Source organism: Natrix helvetica (assembly GCF_964273705.1).
Source record: "Natrix helvetica genome assembly, chromosome: 13".
Lineage (NCBI taxonomy): Eukaryota > Metazoa > Chordata > Lepidosauria > Squamata > Natricidae > Natrix > Natrix helvetica.
Genome location: NC_138557.1, coordinates 2,337,351 through 2,355,205, shown reverse-complemented (window position 1 = coordinate 2,355,205; position 17,855 = coordinate 2,337,351). Strand labels below are relative to the sequence as shown.

Genomic DNA, 17,855 nt, shown 5'->3' with positions numbered 1-17,855 from the left:
CTTTATTGTCGTGGATCACACAAGCCGTCCATCCAAATTAATTGTAATTACTGAAGTTCTTTCGCTCGCCTAACAATCGGCAACTGGTCCAGTATTGTCCAGGCGTAATTGAAGTATTACTTGGACATTAGATGCAATTAAAATCTTTTATCTGCCTGGTTAACTCTGATGCTCTTGGGTGCCCAGATGCCGCAGCTGTTCATATGCACTTTTGGTCATGGGAAGTGTGTATTCGTCAGCAAAGTTGTGTATGCATGGCTGTCAGATCTAGGTGCCAAGGGGAAAGCTAGTTTGGTCTCGTGGTGAAGGCAGCAGCCTAGAAAAGTGGGAAGATGGTGATTTCTAGTTCTGCCTTAGGCATGAAAGCCAACCGGGTGACTTTGGGCCAATCACCAGGAGGTGGTGAGTTCTAGTTCTGCTTTAGGCATGAAAGCCAACTGGGTGACTTTGGGCCAATCAGCAGGAGGTGATGAGTTCTAGTTCCACCTTAGATCAATTTTGATCAGTGAGCATAGGGAATGCCACAACGGTCATAAGTGTGAGAAATGGTCATTTCTCCCCGTTTCCTGTTGTAACTTCATACGGTCAGTAAGTCGAGAACTACTTGCACACACACAGACATAAAAAACGCAAGCACCCAATTGCAATTTATCAAAATCTGCAGATGAGAGACTTTCTAACACAAGGCTGGTTTCCCCTCGGTTTTCTACTTTTGCAAGGGTTGCGTTCGGCACATTTTGGAATGGAGGTTTTTTTTTTTTATTATTATTTATTTTTTTAAAAAAGGGCCTAGATAAGCAATTTTATTAGATTCCACTTCTTACAAAATGTTCTTTTCTTGCAGCTTCCCCCTCCCTCCCTCCGTCCCCCTGCCCCCGAATGAGATTTGAGCCGTGAGTCATTCCATTTTGGGGCAGTTCTTATCAAAGGTGTTTCTCATTTAAGTGCTGGAGGCCACGAATTTTTTTTTTTGCCTTGTCGGAATGCCACTAAAAACCCCAGGAATTGGCTCCTTTCAACATTCACTCCCACAAGTTTACTTCCTCTTCTCCTTATACCTGTTTTTCTAAAGTAAAGGTGAAAGTTCCCTTCGCATACATGTGCTAGTTGTTCCCGACTCTAGGGGGCTCCATTTCAAAGCCGAAGAGCCAGCGCCGTCCGAAGATGTCTCCGTGGTCATGTGGCCGGCATGACTAAACGCCGAAGGCGCACGAAACGCTGTTGCCTTCCCACCAAAGGTGGTTCCTCTTTTTCTACTTGCACTTTTACATGCTTTCAAACTGCTAGGTTGGCAGAAGCTGGGGCAAGTCACGGGAGCTCACTCCATTACGCAGCGCTAGGGATTCAAACCGCCAAACTGCCGCGATTGACAAGCTCAGCATCTTAGTCACTCAGCTCCCTCCCTCCTGTTCTCCTTCATCTCTCTCAGTTCCTCCCTCCCTCCCTTCCCATTTAGCCCTTAGACTTATATACCGCTTCAAAGTGCTTTACAGCCCTCTCCAAGCGGTTTACAGAGTCAGCCTCTTGACCCCAACAATCAAACAAGTGAGAAAAAGATCATGTCCCTTTTTTCAATGCCATTTTAACTTCGAATTGTCACTAAGTCGAAGACTGGTGAATTTGTGAACGCCGATGGGGCCCTCTGTTCTCCCCAGCTTCACGGCGGTGTAAAATTTGATCATAAAACCGATGCTTGAGGACTTTTCAAGCCCTCTTTGCATTTACAAAAACAAAAAAATAAGCGTCATAATTTTGTCATGTGAGACCGAAGAATTTTGCAGGGGTTTTGATGCATGGAGATCATAAATACAATTGTGTAAAAATGTTAATTGCCAAACACATTTTGAGCCGAAATTAAATGGAGCCTTCTTCGGAAGGAAACATTGGGGGGGGTGGGGTGTTTGCTTATATTCAGTGCTTTTGGAAGCCAGTGATGGTTTTATAGTTTCAGTTAAATTTCCCCCATTCTTTGCAACTGGCACCCAGAAATGTCAAGATTCATTGCGCTAATTTTTCTGAAAGCCGTTTTTATGCTCAAGTTAAAAATACAGATGCTTTGCTAAAAATATTTCTTATCGTAGAACTAAATATCTTAACTCATCACAAGAGGCAGTTTTTTTTCCCCTTCGCTAAGTTTTCCAATAACGAGAACGATATATTAATCTTCTCCTTAAATCATTGCCAATTAATCAAAGTATGAATTCAGTTTTTCAGGAGCCAAACTGCTTCTGTGCTGTTCTTTCTTTCAACCACTTGGCTGAAAACATCATCATAGTTGTGTTTTCCAACACGGTGTTTTAGCCTGTTCCTTCGCTAATGTCAAAAAATAAAAATAAAAATGAATGAGCTGTAGTTTTGCTTTTAAATTAACAGCTGAAATGCACTCGGGTGGAAATGGAACAAATTTAACTGCGACTTAGGATTTGTCATTAAAAAGTTATTATGAAAGAAAGACCAGTCTATGTTCTTTCTCTTTTGCCGTTAATGACAAAACAATTTCTCTAAAAACAAAATAAATTAAATAAAACGGGGAGAGGCTGTATTTTCACTTCGGGAAATAGTGCAAAAGGCGTAATGTAATAGAACCGTAGTGAAGGGAGTCAGCTTAGAGATTTATGGGTCAATAAACCAGACAATTACAGCTTGTTTATAAAAGGAAGAGTCCGGTTTTTTTGACCTGCAAGCAACACCAAGACTTTAATAATGATATTTCTAGCATCTCGCTTGAAACAATAAAAGTCAATAGGAAGATATAGGATTTCAATAAAATTATGACACTATATAAACTTTCTCCCTGGAACAAGTTTTCCCCACAGATATCTGATTGGCTTTAGTTAGATTTGTAACTTTAATTTTGTTTCCATTGATTTTTGTGGCCAACAACTAATTAGACACTCACTGTCAAATATCCCGGATCGTGGAAGGAAACTATAAAAGCAAAGCAGCATAAGAGGCAATATGCTAGGAAAGTCCAAATGAACTGTATGAATAAGTATACAATTAATACGCAAATTTAGGCTCCCCCCCCCCCCGGCTCTTTTGTGCTCCACTTTTGCAAAGAGAGAACATTCTGGAAGTGTCAGTGAAATCAGAAGTCAAGAGTCGAACTGCAGCTGATTTTTATTGTACCCTTTCTTTTCAATAGAAAATGCAAAGCAATTAATAGAATTAATAGAAAATGCAAAGTAATTAATGCACAGGGAGTCTCTCCTATTAGTTATCCTGGGTGGGTTGTATTAATTGTTACTGATGGATCCTGTTTCGTCCCAAATGCTGTTTGATATCTATACAATGACAAGAGTTGGAAGGGACTTTGGAGGTCTTCTAGTCCAACCCCTGCTCAAGCAGGAGATACAATTTCAGACAATTTGCTGTCCAGTCTTTTCTTGAAATCCTCCATTGATGGAGCACCCACCACTGGAGGGAGTTGCCAAGGCGCTTTGCTTACTCAGCTTCCTCTCTCCAAGGAATGACTGATGGGGAGGGTTGCACATCAGACACCGTCGCTTCCGATCTCCGCTTTTCCATCTGGATTCCAAGCAGGCTTCAAGATTGGCTGTCAAGCCTCAAGTGCTGCCTAATTGTTTATCTGAGGAGGACAGAGGAGGGGAAGGCTATGAATTCAGAGTGGCCTTAAAAGCCAAAACGGGTAAAGAGCATCTCCGGGTAAAAACATCATGGAGGTGTGCAAACTCTAGAGCAGTGTTTCTCAAACTTGGTGACTTTAAGTCCTGTGGACTTCAACTCCCAGAATCCCCCAGCTGGCTGGGGGATTCTGGGAGTTGAAGTCCACAGGACTTAAAGTCACCAAGTTTGAGAAACACTGCTCTAGAGCAATGAGGGAGAACCTTTTCGGCACTGAGTGCTCAAACCAGTACATGTGCATGCCTGTGTGCCTGCCGGAGCACTGGAAACCCAAGGCCAGCTGGCTGGTGGGCACATATCTGTTTTTGGCTGCTTTGGGGGCTGTTTTTCAGCTGGTTTTGGGGCCAAAAACAACTCAAAAAACACACTGAAAATTCCCTGGAAAACGGCCTGAAAACAGCCCCCAAACAGACCATTTTCTGGGCTGTTTTTCAGGAAATTTTCAGGCCTTTTTGGAGCCTGTTTTTGACCCAGAAAATGGCCTGGAAAACGCCCCCAAAATAGCCACATGCGTGCCGTAAACCACAAGAGCAACTGGCGATGGCGCTTGTGCCCACAGAGGGGGCTTTGAGTGCCACCTCTGGCACGCTCTGCTGTAGGTTCGCCATCACGGCTCTAGAGCATAGTTGGATAGGAAAGGCTGGTGTTGGCCCAAAAGATGAATTCTGGATTCTCGCAGAAGAGGATAACAGAACGACCGAGTTGGAAGGGACCTTGGAGGTCTTCTAGTCCAACTCCCCGCTCCAGCAGGAGACCCTATTTCCCCTTTCAGACGAATGGCGGTCCGGTTTTCCTTCTTGCAAAAGCCCCCAGGGATGGAGAACTCACAACCTCTGAAGGCAGGTCGTTCCACCGATTCACGGTTCTCACGGTCAGGAAATTTGCCCTTAGAATAAAAGAACCGCAGGAAACGTGTCCAGGGGAGGAATGGAAGTGTCCCTTGTGTGGCCAAGGTGTCGTCCGAGTTGCATTGAATGGAAACTGAACAGTTTTTCCCCCCTGTTTGTTCTTCCTTCCTTCTACTCTGTCCCAGGCCCGTGATGGGATGAGATCCATTCTGGAATTCTACGACAGCGAGCTGAATCCCTCGGAGCACTCCCCGCAGCTCAGCTTCCGCGTGCGAGAAGCCGAGGAGTTGGTGCAGAAGGTGGAAGCCCACTGCGTGGAAATGGAGGTAATTGAGGGGGATTTTTTTTTTTGCGGGGTGGGGTGGGGGGTTGTACAGATAAAGGAGAATATTTGCAGGTCAGGGTTGATCTGTGGGGTCCTTGGTGCTTCTCGTAGCTTGGTGGTTTTCTTGCAGGCGTTTCATGACCCAGCTAGGTAACATCATCAGTGCTAGAAGGGAGTGTGGTTTTTGGAGAAGAAGAACAGCAGGAGGAGGACTGTGGGGTCCTTGGTGCTTCCCAGAGCTTGCTTGTTTTCTTGCAGACATTTCATTACCCAACTAGGTAACACCATCAGTGCTAGTAAGGAGTACAGTTTGCTGAGAGTTTATATTTTGATGTCTTGCCTGTCATGCCTTGGAGTGACCTGGTTTGTGATTGCTTCTGGAGAATGCTCCTTCCTTCCTTCCTTCCTTCCTTCCTTCCTTCCTTCCTTCCCTCCCTCCCTCCCTCCCTCCCTCCCTCCTTAGCACTTAGACTTATATACTGCTTCACAGTCCTTTGCAGCCCTCTCTAAGTGGTTTACAGAGTCAGCCTCTTGCCCCCAACAATCTGGGTTCTCATTTTACCCACCTCGGAAGGATGGAAGGCTGAGTCAACCTGGAGCCTTGTGAGATTCGAACTACCAAACTGCAGACAGCCGGCAGCCAGCAAAAGTAGCCTGCAGTACTGCACTCTAACCACTGCGCCACCACGGCTCATATGTAGCTCAATACATCCATTTTCGGAGAGGATAAGAGTCCATTGTTAGTCCTCTAAGTTTCAGTCTCAACTTTCTCACTTCATCCTCCCACGCCTCCCCATCACAGCCATCGCATTCTTCCAAAACCATTTCAAAAAGTAAATAATATTTTTACAAAATAAATCCTCTTAATTTGGCTCCAGGTTGCAGCTGTCGCAGGCTAAGCAGTACAGTATCAAGCCATCGTTAGCTGTTGCTCTTTGAAGGAGAAGGAGAGACTGATTAAGGGGGGGGGATTTTCACCCCCCCTCCCTTATCCAACTACCTCTAAAAGGCACCCCAGGACAGACAGGAGGAGAAGCCCCAGAGGAATAAATTAAGACATTCCCCAAATGTCTTAATTTATTTCCGAGAGGCAGTTTGATGTTCTCAGCTACACCTAATGATGACTCAGTACCTCTTCGCCACAACATGCAGTTAGGAAATAGAGATTGACAGAGTTGGAAAGGACCTTGTAGATCATCTAGTCCAACCCACAGCCCAAGCAGGAGACCCTTCACCATTCCTGACAGAGGGCAGTCCAGTCTCTTCTTGAAAGCCTCCAGTAATGAAGCTCCCACAACTTCCGAAGGCAACTTCTCTTCCATGGGTTGATGGTTCTCCCTGTCAGAAAATTCCTCCTTATTTCCAGGTTGAATCTCTCCTTGATCAGTTTCCAATTGTTATTCCTTGTCTGACCTTCAGGTGCTTTGGAGAATAGCTTGACCCCTTCCTCTCTGGGGCAGCCCCTCAAATATTGGAAGACTGCTATCATGTCTCCCCTGGTCCTTCTCTTCTCTAGATTAGCCATGCCCAGTTCCTGCAACTGTTCTTCGTAGGTTTTAGCCTCCAGTCCCCTCATCATCTTGGTTGCTCTTCTCTGCACTTTTTCTAGAGTCTCAACATCTTTTTTATACTATGGTGACCAAAACTGGATGCAGGATTCTAGGTGTGGCCTTACTAGGGCTTAATAGAGTGCTATCAGTACCCCACTTGATCTTGATTGCATCTCTCTGTTAACGCAATTTAGGATTGCATTGCACTTGTGATTGTCGGCTTTCCTGTCTCTTTGTGGCTAATTCCAATGACTTTGGAGGATGTCTTGTTCCTTCAGCGTGGAGACAAAATCCTGGCTTAAAGGAATGTATAGACCCAGATTTAGAGGCAGGTCCCTGGGTAATTAATCCGTCTTTGGACACTCTTCTGTCGTCTCTTTGCGAGCAGCCACTACGCACTCCCGGCTCACCGCTCTGATCTAAATTTACGACCGTTGCTTTGAGAGAGCCACGACGATGCTAAATATAGGCTCGGTGAAGGTGAATGCCAGCAAACATAGCGCCATTAATGTACCTTTCGTTGCATCGCATTTGGCTCAGTGTGGAACATTCAGAGCACAAAGAGAGATGTGCACTCATGCTGACACCATCCAGAGTTCACGGATTCCTTACCGGGAGAGATGGATGCTTTTCCACATGTCCTTTTTAATTGGTTCATTATGAACCAGGGCATTTTTACTCATTAGGTGCCATGCGTTCTCATTCTCTACTCCCAAGAGTTGGGTTGGGTGGGGTCTGCTGTTGGTGTAACGCCCGAATCACCAGAGACTCACACGCGTAGAGTTCAAACTAGCTACTTTATTGTTTTATGCCTCTAATACAGGAATCTTCCCAGACGGGCAACAATCTTAAGCCGGTCAAAATCGAGCTCCTGACAGTGGGCAGAGTCTGCCTGCAATATTGCATTCTAACCACTGCGCCACCGGGACTCTCTATGCTGTTGGCTTCCCACCAAAGTGGTACCTATTTATCTACTCGCATTTGCATGCTTTTGGACTGCTCGGTGAGCAGGAGCTGTAGCAAGAACAGGAGCTCAGGTTTCGAACCCGGGTCTCAGTTCTCTGTGCTCAGTGTTTTTAACCGCCAAGGAGTCCAGGCTAATTCCCTGCTTGACCCCTCCTCCCATTTCGGTCAGCTGCTCTCCGATATCAGGTAACTTGTAAATCTACCCTTTAAGGAATCTTTCTTCCCTTCCTGCTGAAATGGGCATCCAGGCACTGCTGTTAACATTTTCCCGAAAATAAGACCTCCCTGGATAATAAGCCCAATTGGACTTTGGAGCGCGTGCGCTAAAATAAGCCCTCCCCGAAAATATTGCAACACAGCAGCAGCCATAAGGTGACCCACACTTGCTGCCTCCTGCCCCTCAAAAGATAAAAAGGCCTCCCCGAAAATAAGGCCAAGCGCTTAGAAAATAAGACATGTTAGAATTATAGAATCGTCCGATTATTGGCCAAGTACGATTGGGCGCACGAGGAATTATTTGCAAGGACCAAGCCAAAACAGATCTCTGGGAAAACGTGAGCTTGCTGCCCTTTCGACAGTCCGAGTTGAAGCCATAAAATATTGATTGGAGCCGTTATGGTCATAGCTCCTTCCTCCCGTTTAAAGCCGTCCCTGCGCCTCCATTCCTCATCGGTTCCATTTCTTGAGCTTTCCTTCCACAGAAAACCTTCGGATAAATCAAAGGAGCAGGGCAGAATCTCCTGGGAAGGTCCGCGTTGGCTGTGAGGGAGGATTTATGGCTTTGTCCTTCGCCTTGACCAGGCTGTTGACGAGCTTTCGTGTCCATGAAATGGCCCCCAATTGCATGCATTAACCCAACCTCTCTTTAGAAACAGAAATCATAGGACTATCAGAGGCAATCTAGTCCAACCCCCGGATCAAGGCAAGCAATCTTATATACCCTGGATGGCGAACCTATGCCACGCAAGGCACAGGGAGCTCCACTGCGCAAAAACGCGCACCTCCCACCGGCCAGCTGCGTTTCTGGTCTCTGCCACACATGTGCTAGGCGCACGCGGGAGATGTGTGCACATGCGTGGGGGCGGAGAAGAGTGTGTGTATAGGGGTGGGTGCAACATCCTCTCGGCAGCCCGTTTTTGGTCCTGGGAGGCTTACTAGGCTCAAAAGGAGGCGGGGGGAGTTGTGAGTGCATGTGCGGGGGGTGGGTGGGAGAGCGCATGCATTGCATTATGGGTGTGAGCACGCCTGCATGTGCTTTCAGCACGCAATGACAAAAAGGTTAGCCATCACTCTTATGTACCTTCCCAGACAAACGAGGCTCCAATCTTTGCTGGAGAGGACTGGAGCACCTACGGCCTCTGAAGGCAGTCCCTTCCAATTGATTCGAATTTCCCCTTAATTCCAGGTAACTCGGCTGCCACTCCCTTAAAATTAGTGTCTTCCCAGTTTCCTGTTTTTTTCCCCAAGGGGTGCGATGTTGCTTTGTTGATGCCTGCACCTTTCCTCGCCCCCATTCGTAGTGGGCTGCTGGCCTTCAAATCAATAATAGAATAACATTTGGAAAGGACCTTGGAGGTCTTCTAGTCCAACCCCCTGCTTAAGGCAGGATACCTTACGCCACTTCAGACAAGTGGTTATCCAACATCATCTTTAAAAACTTGCAGTGTTGGAGCATTCACAACTTCTGGAGGCAAGTTGTTCCACTGATTAATTGTTCTCACTGTCAGGAAATTTCTCCTCCGTTCTAAGTTGCTTCTCTCCTTGATTAGTTTCCACTCATTGCTTCTTGTCCTGCCCTCAGATGCATTGGAGAATAGCTTGACTCCCTCTTCTTTGGGGCAGCCCCTGAGATATTGGAAGACTGCTATCATGTCTCCCCCTAGTCCTTCTTTTCATCAAACTAGACATACCCAGTTCCTGCAACCGTTCTTCATCCTCCAGTCCCCTAATCCTCTTTGTTGCTCTTCTCTGCACTCTTTCTAGAGTCTCCACATCTTTTCTACATCGTGGCGACCAGAACTGGATGCAAATATTCCAAGCGTGGCCTTACCAAGGCCTTATAAAGTGGTATTAACCCTTCACGTGATCTTCATCCCATAAGTAGTAGAAATTCCTTCTGCCCATCCAGCACTCCGTCTAGCTAGCGTGGTTATAAAACCGTTGATTTAAGAGCATTGCAGGAAGCAAGAAAATCAGAAAGTATATCAGCGCAGGTTTAAAACCACAGCAGCAGAGCTCCTCTTGAAATAAAATTGATTTTCCCCTCGAAGGGTTATTCCAACACTTTCAGAAGGTGTGGGGGGGGGTGGGCTTCTCCCATAAGACCCCGTTTTTTCTGCACCCCTTCCTCTTCATAGTCCAAATATACCTCTGGGATAGGCTACACTTTCCGAAATCCACATAGGCTTGGCCTGCCCAGATGGGTTTTTTAAAATACCTTTGCAGGCAATTTTATCTGCTTTCCTTCCCGTGCATCAGGAATAGGTAATTATAACTTTCCCCGCAGACCCCTCTAAGCGTTGGACGTGTCCTCTTGCTGTGTTTTGACGCACGGCGACATGTGGAAGAGAATTAACCTGGGCAAGATCTATTGTTTCTTCCTTAGCGGGCTCCCCGTTGCTAATTAATTGGTCTGTTGGTTTGTTTCTTTTAATCCATGAACACAGATGTGGCTTAAACGCATACGTAGAGCATAGGTTTGAAAATAAGGTTTAAATTCTGTTTTTTTTTAAAAAATTCTGTTGCGTGCTAGCTAGCAACGCAGTTCCCCCTTAAAGAAGCCAAGAAAACGAGATTGTGAGTTTTTTCAAGATATTGCTTCCTCTGGGTACGTCTGTCTCTGTGTCTGTGTGTGTGTGTGTGTGTGTGTGTTTGCGTGTGTGCGTGCTGAATCCATTTCAGAAATAGGAAAAGTGCTTTGGAAAAACCCCTTAAGGAATTGAAACCGGTGGAATAATGGAAGGTCTGGTGGAGGATTGAAGTTGCGCTATAAAGGCAATTTAATTAAAAATTATAGCACCGTGTGGCAAAGAAACCGGCTTCCGTCACTGTTTCTCCGGCTATTGCTTAGCAGTCGCTTGTCTGAATTAAAACAGAGACGCTTCTAAATTCCGAGGAAAGAGGAATTCAACCCAGATGCCCAACGTCTTTCTGGGTAGGTCATGGGTGCCCAACCTTGGCATCTTTCAGGCTTGTGGACTTCAATTCCCAGAATTTCCCCAGCCACCATAAATCAAGAGTTCCTTCGTTATGCAAATGCTGCCACGACTGGGAAGGAAATAAGACATCTGCAATTACAGGTCATGGAAGACCCATTTGTTAAGCAAGATTAGAACAAGGTAGATAATGCCCTCTTTCCCCCTAAAATAAGCCCTCCCTGAAAATATTGCCACACAGCAGCAGCCATGAGGTGACCACGCTCGCCACCTCCTGCACCTCAAAAATAATAAGACCTCCCCGAAAATATAGCCAAGTGCTTATTTGGGGGGATGTCAAAAGAAAATAAGACCCTGTCTTATTTTCGGGGAAACTCGGTAGCAATAGCACTTAGACTTAAATACTGCTTTACAGTACTTCACAGCCCTCTCTAAGTGGTTTACAGAGTCAGCCTCTTGCCCCCGACCAAATTTGGGTCCTCATTTTACCCACCTCAGAAGGATGGGAGGCTGAGTCAGCCTTGAGCCTAAGTGAGATTCGAACTGCCAAATTGCAGGCAGCCGTCAGTCAGCAGAAGTAGCCTGCAGTACCGCCCTCTGACCACTGCGTCACAGACTTTCTCTGGCTTGCCAGGCTGATATCTGCAAAACATGGCAAGGAGCCTCAGAGAGTCTCGAACCAATGAAGCGAACTAATGGTCTCCTGCAAACTCCCCTCCCCTTTTGCTCCTCTTTTATTCCCTCTGGGAGGGGTCATTCATCGTCCACCTGTGGCCTTACTCCCAAGTCCACCCCTGTTCTTTAGCTGTTCCCTTCGTCTGGCAACTCTGCGCATGTGCACACTGGGAACAGGCTCCAGCTGTTGTTCTGCCTCACTGATGTCTGACTCCGAAGGCAGCTGATAACTGTCAGACGGCCCTGGCCCCCTCTCTGCCTCCAACACAGAGCCCTCGTCCGAGCCTTCCCCAGACTCCAGGACTGGCCCGTCTTCCCAACCTCCTCACTGTCCGAATCTGCTGCCAGCTCCCCTGGCTGCTGGCGGGCCACAACACAATGTAGATTAGAGTAGCAAAGCTGGCTGGGGGATTCTGGGAGTTGAAGTCCCCACATCTTCAAACGCTGGTCTAGAGAGCCCCTCACTACCTACCCTGTTCTAATCGCCACAGGGCCTTCCTTAACAAATGGGCCTGCCATTACCTGTAATTGCAGGTGTCTTATTTGCTCTCCTGGCTGGTCGTGGCCGCGTTTGCATGCCGAAGGAACTCTTTTATTTATTTAGAGAATTTGCATGATGCCTTAATGGCTCAGAGCACTCAAGGAACACAATTAAAACCAGAGTGTGTTTTAAAGCAAACCGTAAACATTACTTAATAAAAACAGTACACTATATAAAAACGATGCATATTAAAACGGATAAAACCTAATTAAAAGGCCTGGGTAAACAAATAGGCTTCGAGCCCTCTTCTAAATTGGAGTGCCTATACGCATTCCCCCTCCCCTCTTAATCCAGACTCCCTCTCCACAGTCCTGTGTACCCCTCATCCTGGGTGGGACCTCATCCCAGCCCATTCCCCGAACCCCATCGTTCTTTGAATGGGTACAAGGCAACCTGAGATTTAACCATGATTATCCAGAGCAGGGATTGACAACCTTAAACACAGAAAGAGCCACAAAGGTCCTAATCGGATCCCCCCCCCCAATTCAATTCTGCAGCTGACCACTAGTCCACTTCCCCCACCATAGAGTCTTCTCTTAGCGTGGCATCCTTTTTCCTCCACCTGTCCTAACCGAAGCCCTATCCACTGTGGAGCCGATCGGGGACAGAGAGCCGCAGCAGAGGGATGAAAGGGCCACATGCGGCTCCAGAGCCACGGGTTGCCCCCCCCTGGCCCAGAGATCAAAAGGGATACCAAGGACGGGATGAGGGGCCATCAGCAGTCCATCAAATTCTACCAGCCCCTGATCATCTGCTCCATCTCTCTGGGAGGTTTTCCAGGAAAGATTAGATTTGTCCCGGACTCTCCCTTGGGCAGGGGGTTGGACTAGAAGACCTCCAAGGTCTCTTCCAGCGTTTATGATTCCATGGTCCCTCACTCTCCCGTCCAAGTTAGCCATTGTCCAGGTAGAAGTGGGGACATGGAAAACTGTTCCTCCCAAATTGTCCCAAGCAGTTGTTCTCAGATGCTTTGCGTCCAACCTAAGACATCCACGCCTGCCCCAGATATGGAAAGAAAGAGGGCCGTTTTGTTGCAGACGAGGATCGAACCATGTTTGTTCTGGTCAGAAGGGTTTGCAGGGAGGACTAAGAAGAGGAAACAGCCAAGGATATTGGCAGAGGAGGGGTTTGACTAGATGATCTGCAAGGTCCCTTCCAACTCTGTTAATCGGTTAATTCCATCTTCTCCCCACTTAACAACTTCAACACCACCTATCCCGTCAACTCCCTGAAGGGGAAATATCAGGGCAGAGGTGGAAGGGACCTTGCAGATCATCTAGTCCAAACCCCTGCCCAAGCAGCAGACCCTACATATGCCTCTACCTAGAATCGAACCTCCTGATTGTGAGGCGAGAGCTCCACCTCTGGGCCACAACAGCAGCCCACCAGCCTCGACTTGATACCCCCTTAAATTGTTCCAGGATCCCACTGGATTTTTCTCAAACCCTCTTTATTTCATTTTATTTTTATAAAACAGAAGAGATAATTCATTACGTCAAAAGAAGAAAAGAATTAATACACAAAGCCACACTTCTCTTATATGTATTCATGTTGTGTTATTCAATTAAATGATTAACCAAGTTATTAACTTTCACGTTGCTTAACGGGAAGAGAACCATAAAAAAAATATTAATGGGTTATATATATTCCATATTTTGAAACGGCTCTTAAAACGGATCTGCTGGGGGGTTAAATGCTTCTTTAAATATAATCCTAGGTCTTGCTCCATTCAGAAATCCCACTCAAACTGGGTCCAACAGATAATCAGGAGGTCTCTGTTATCAGATCTTACTATAAGAAATGATTCTTAACCATTCTTAGTGAATGGTGCTTTGGTCAAGTTGCTGCTACCACTGAGATATTTTTTTTCTCGTGGGAATTTGCTCCCCTCTCCATTAAAATCTCTAGAGAAGACTCGGATCTTGTGTGGAAACCCATTCAGGTCCGTGAAAAGGACTAGCAGGTACCTCCACAATCATCTCAAGATGTTTTTTCCAAGATAAACCTTCCTAAGTGTCTAGGGAGATTCTCAGTCCTCCCGGTCGTGGTTGTCCCAGAGGTGTTTTTTTCAAGAGGCAACTGGTTTTTCTTTGAAGACTTTGCTTCTCATCCGAGAAGGTTCTTCAGTGGAGGAGGAGGAGAAGGAGGAGGTGATGAAGAAGAAGGAGGAGGAGGGGGGAGGAGGAGGAAGGAGGAGGAGGAGGAGGAGGAGGCAAATCGGCTCTATCCTTCTTCTCTAACCTAGAAGAGCAGGAGCAGGGGCAAGAGAAGCAGCAGGGGGAGGAGATTATTGTGAAAGAAATCCTAGCAAATCAGCTCTATCCTTCTTCTCCAATCTGGAGGAGGAGGAGGAGAAGGAGAAGATTCTTCTTCTTCTTCTTCTTCTTCTTCTTCTTCTTCTTCTTCTTCTTCTTCTTCTTCTTCTTCTTCTTCTTCTTCTTCTTCTTCTTCTTCTTCTTCTTCTTCTTCTTCTTCTTCTTCTTCTTCTTCTTCTTCTTCTTCTTCTTCTTCTTCTTCTTCTTGAATGAGAAGCGAAACATCATCAAAGAAAAACCAGAAAGTCCATTTGCCTTCTTGAAAAAAACACCGCTGCTCTAAACCTTCCTGGCTCCTTCTCTTCCTCCTCACCTCCTGGGACGTAGCGTCCGCCCTCCTGACCATCCTCCTTGGTGGGCTTTGAACCTCTTTTCATTTCCTCTGAAGCTTTCTTTAAAACGCGGCGTCCTCCGAACCGAACCCAGAAATGGAACTTCATCCATCCACATCCATCCAGATGTTATGCATTTCATCGACTCAACCCAACCCAACCCCGCCGTCTTCCCTTCAGCCTCTGGCTCACGCGGCTGATTCCATCGGAAATCCTCTGAACATTGATTCCCTCGGCCCAAGCCAAATTACTTTCTCCCCCCCACCGCTCCTGGTTTTTATTTTTATTTTCATTGGAATTCGCCAGCTGCCTTTGCGTTGCGGCTGTGTCGATTTTCTTTGTCCAACCCCCCCCCCCTCGGTCTCTTAGTGCCCCCCCCCCCACTGCTGCCTTTGCAAAGGTCAAGGCGACCCAATTCCCGAGGTTGAAGGACGTCGCCGGGTTCTCTTTCCGTTGTGGCGCTTTGTCCTTTCCTGTTAGAGGGTCCTCTGGCTGGGTGAGTCCCGTCCGTTAATGAAACGACCTCGGGGGTCCTGAAGGGTGGGTCACAGCAAGGGAGGCCTGTGGAAAAACCCCTCGGCTATTGACCAGGCCCTTCTCCCAGGAGGGAGGGAGGGAGGCCGGCTTTGAACACATGTCTAAGTTTGCTGAGCAGATGTTTACATCTTTGGGTAGGCAGGTGACCATATGTTGAAGTCTCTGTTGATGGAGCCGGTAAATCTTAAGGCAAAAAAAGCAAGCTCTTGTGAGTACAACAGGCAAGGAGGTCTTCCCTTGGCTGGCTGGTAGGTCTCTCCTTCATGAGGTTCCCAGTTTGGTCCTTTGACATGCCCCCTCCCTCTCCCTCTTTCTCCCTTTCTCTCCCTCTCTCCCTCTTTCTCCCTTTCTCTCCCTCTCTCCCTCTTTCTCCCTTTCCCTCTAACCCTTCTCTCCCTCTCTCTCTCCCCCCATTCCCATTCCCTCTCCCCCCTTTCCCTCTCCTCTCTTTCCCTCTCTCCTTCTGTCTCTCCCTTTCCCTCTCCCCCTCTTTCCCTCTCCCTCTCTCTCCTCTCCCTCTCTCTTTTATTCAATGAATGTGAGTTCCTCTCATTCACATTCAGCAAAGGCCTGGAAAACACTCTTTCAAAAGAATATTTATGACCACAGACCTTATCTAGCTTGGAAAGCTGCCATGTAAATATTTTCCAAATGAGGAGCTGTGCAAGGAAAGGCTGGGCACAGAGTCTCGGAGATTCACGGACAGATCTTCACACTCCTGAAACGAATCTAACAACAACCAAACAAACAAATTGTCTCCTGCAAACTCCCCTCCCCTTTTGTGCCTCTTTTATTTCCTCTGGGAGGGGCCATTCACCTTCCACCTGTGGCTTTACTCCCAAGTCGACCCTGATTTCTGAGCTGTTCTTTTCTTCTGGCAGCTCTGCGCATGCGCACACTGGGAACAGGCTCCAGCTGTTCCTCTGCCTCACTGCTGTCTAGCTCAGAAGGCAGCTGATAACTGGCATACATCCCTGGCCCCCTCTCTGCCTCCGACGCAGAGCCCTCGTCAGAGCTTTCCCCAGACTGCAGGACTGGCCCATCTTCCTCCCCAACCTCCTCACTGTCCGCCTCGGCGGGCCACAACATAGGGCTTCGAACTGGTCCATATTCACATTGAGTTGCCCCCCCTCCCTTCCCAAACTCATGAGCCTCAGCGTGTTTTCCTGTTTAAATGAAACCTCTCTCTAAAATTGGTATCCTTCATTGTCCTTCTTTCTCCCTCCCTCCCAAGGTTTATGTGACTGGAATAAACCCCATCCTTTAGCCGGTATCCTCTTCTTGCCAGCTCCTTCCTCCGGCCGTTGAGAACTTCTGCATTTGTGTCCTGTTTTAAAGCGGATGTCCAGCGTGACTCTGGCTCATGTCAGCATTTATTTTAAAAAAAAACCACACCTCTCTTACTCCTTCCCCCCTCCCCCCCCCCCCCGGGAGTTCGTCAGCTCCACCTGATTGTGGAAGAGCAGCAGATGATAACAGAGGCCGGGCATCCATAAAGGATGGAAATTGGGTTCTTTTTTCCAGGAAAGGCTTGGAAGGCGAAGATAAACTCATGTTCATTTGTTATTCATTCACGTTTTTGGCAGGAGCAAAGATGCTCCCCTCCCGGTTGGTGTGTGTGTGTGTGTGTGTGTATGTGAGTGTGTCAGAGGGAGGGGGGGAAGTAAGTTTCAGCAGGGCTGTGCTAGAGAAGTGTCCTGCCTGCACCTGGAGATAGCCTATTTTTGTCGAAATAAAATTTATTTTATTTAGGGAAGGAGCGAAGGTTCATTTTGGAAGCCTTTTCGGGCCCTTCCACAAGTAGCCACCAGATGGCAGCAAAGAAAGGCTTTAGATAGAAGGACGCTTGTCTATAGAGATTGGACGTCTCTACCTTCAAAACAGGTATGGAGATTGTCCTGGGTGGCAAAAAACCTCCTACCTGGAAGATCTGAAAGCAGAAGGAAGAGAACACCAAGGCTCCGTTAAGCCAACATCCCATAGCTCAGGGGTCTCCGACCTTGGCAACCTGAAGCCTGGCGGACTTCAACTCCCAATTCTAGGAGACCCCTAGTCTAGGAAAGCCACTCTGTTGTCATGCAAACTGGATGTGTAATTCTTGGATTTGAAGTCAGCCATGCTTCAAGTTGCCAGGGTCGGAGACCCCTAGTCTAGGAAAGCAACTCTATTGTCATGCAAGCTGGCTGGGGAATTCTGGGAGTTGAAGTCCGCCAGGCTTCAAGTTGCCAAGGTCAGAGACCCCTGCCACAGCTGATCTACCAGCAGGAGTAAACGTAGACTCGGCAAGATGACAAGGGTTTTCAGGCTGCCGTCCTGCACCAGCTTGTGAGGAAGGTCAACCTGTAGGTGGGCTCAACATGCACAGTGAACGCAGCTAGAGTTGCTTCTAAAGGGAGATGCGTAGAGGGCTCCTACAAGGTATTTAATAGAGGTGAGATGTCTTCCTCCAGTGATTGCCTGCTCATGTCTAAAGGGGATGATGGCTTCTTTTTTGTGGTAGGAAGAGCGAGCAAAAGTTTAGTCCACTGGGAAATGGAGCACATAAAAAGCATTACTTTTTTCCCCTAGAGCCTTGGGCACAATCATAGGCAGACACCCAGTGTGGGATCCCTGGTTCTCTCTGAGCTTGGTTGTTTTCTTGCAGGCATTTCATGACCCAGCTGGGTAACGTTATCCGTGCTAGAAGGGAGTGGGGTTTGCAGAGAGGAGGAGGAGTGGGGGGAAGGAAGGAGGAGGACTGTGGGGTCCTTGGTGCTCTCTGAGCTTAGTTGTTTTCTTGCAGATGTTTCATGACCCAACTGGGTAATATCATCAGTTCTAGAAGGGAGTGGGGGTTTGCAGAGAGAAAGAGGAGGAAGCCTGAGACAGTGGCGAAATATATCTTTTTTGTAACCTTCCCGTGATTTACCTTGAGATGTTCACAAGTTTCATATTCGGGAACTTCTAGTTACAGACCCAACGTCATC

At 47.2% G+C, this 17,855-nt stretch overlaps 1 protein-coding gene across 2 annotated transcripts in view; it reads left to right on the top strand.

Annotated features, from left to right (window-relative positions):
• MAD1L1 (mitotic arrest deficient 1 like 1) overlaps positions 1-17,855 on the top strand; it is a 277,755-nt gene that overhangs the window by 101,501 nt on the left and 158,399 nt on the right. For both annotated transcript variants that reach the window (XM_081965617.1, XM_081965618.1), the window contains exon 12: positions 4,679-4,819. In XM_081965617.1, the coding sequence (XP_081821743.1) occupies positions 4,679-4,819 (141 nt within the window). The remainder of the gene's footprint in view (positions 1-4,678; positions 4,820-17,855) is intronic.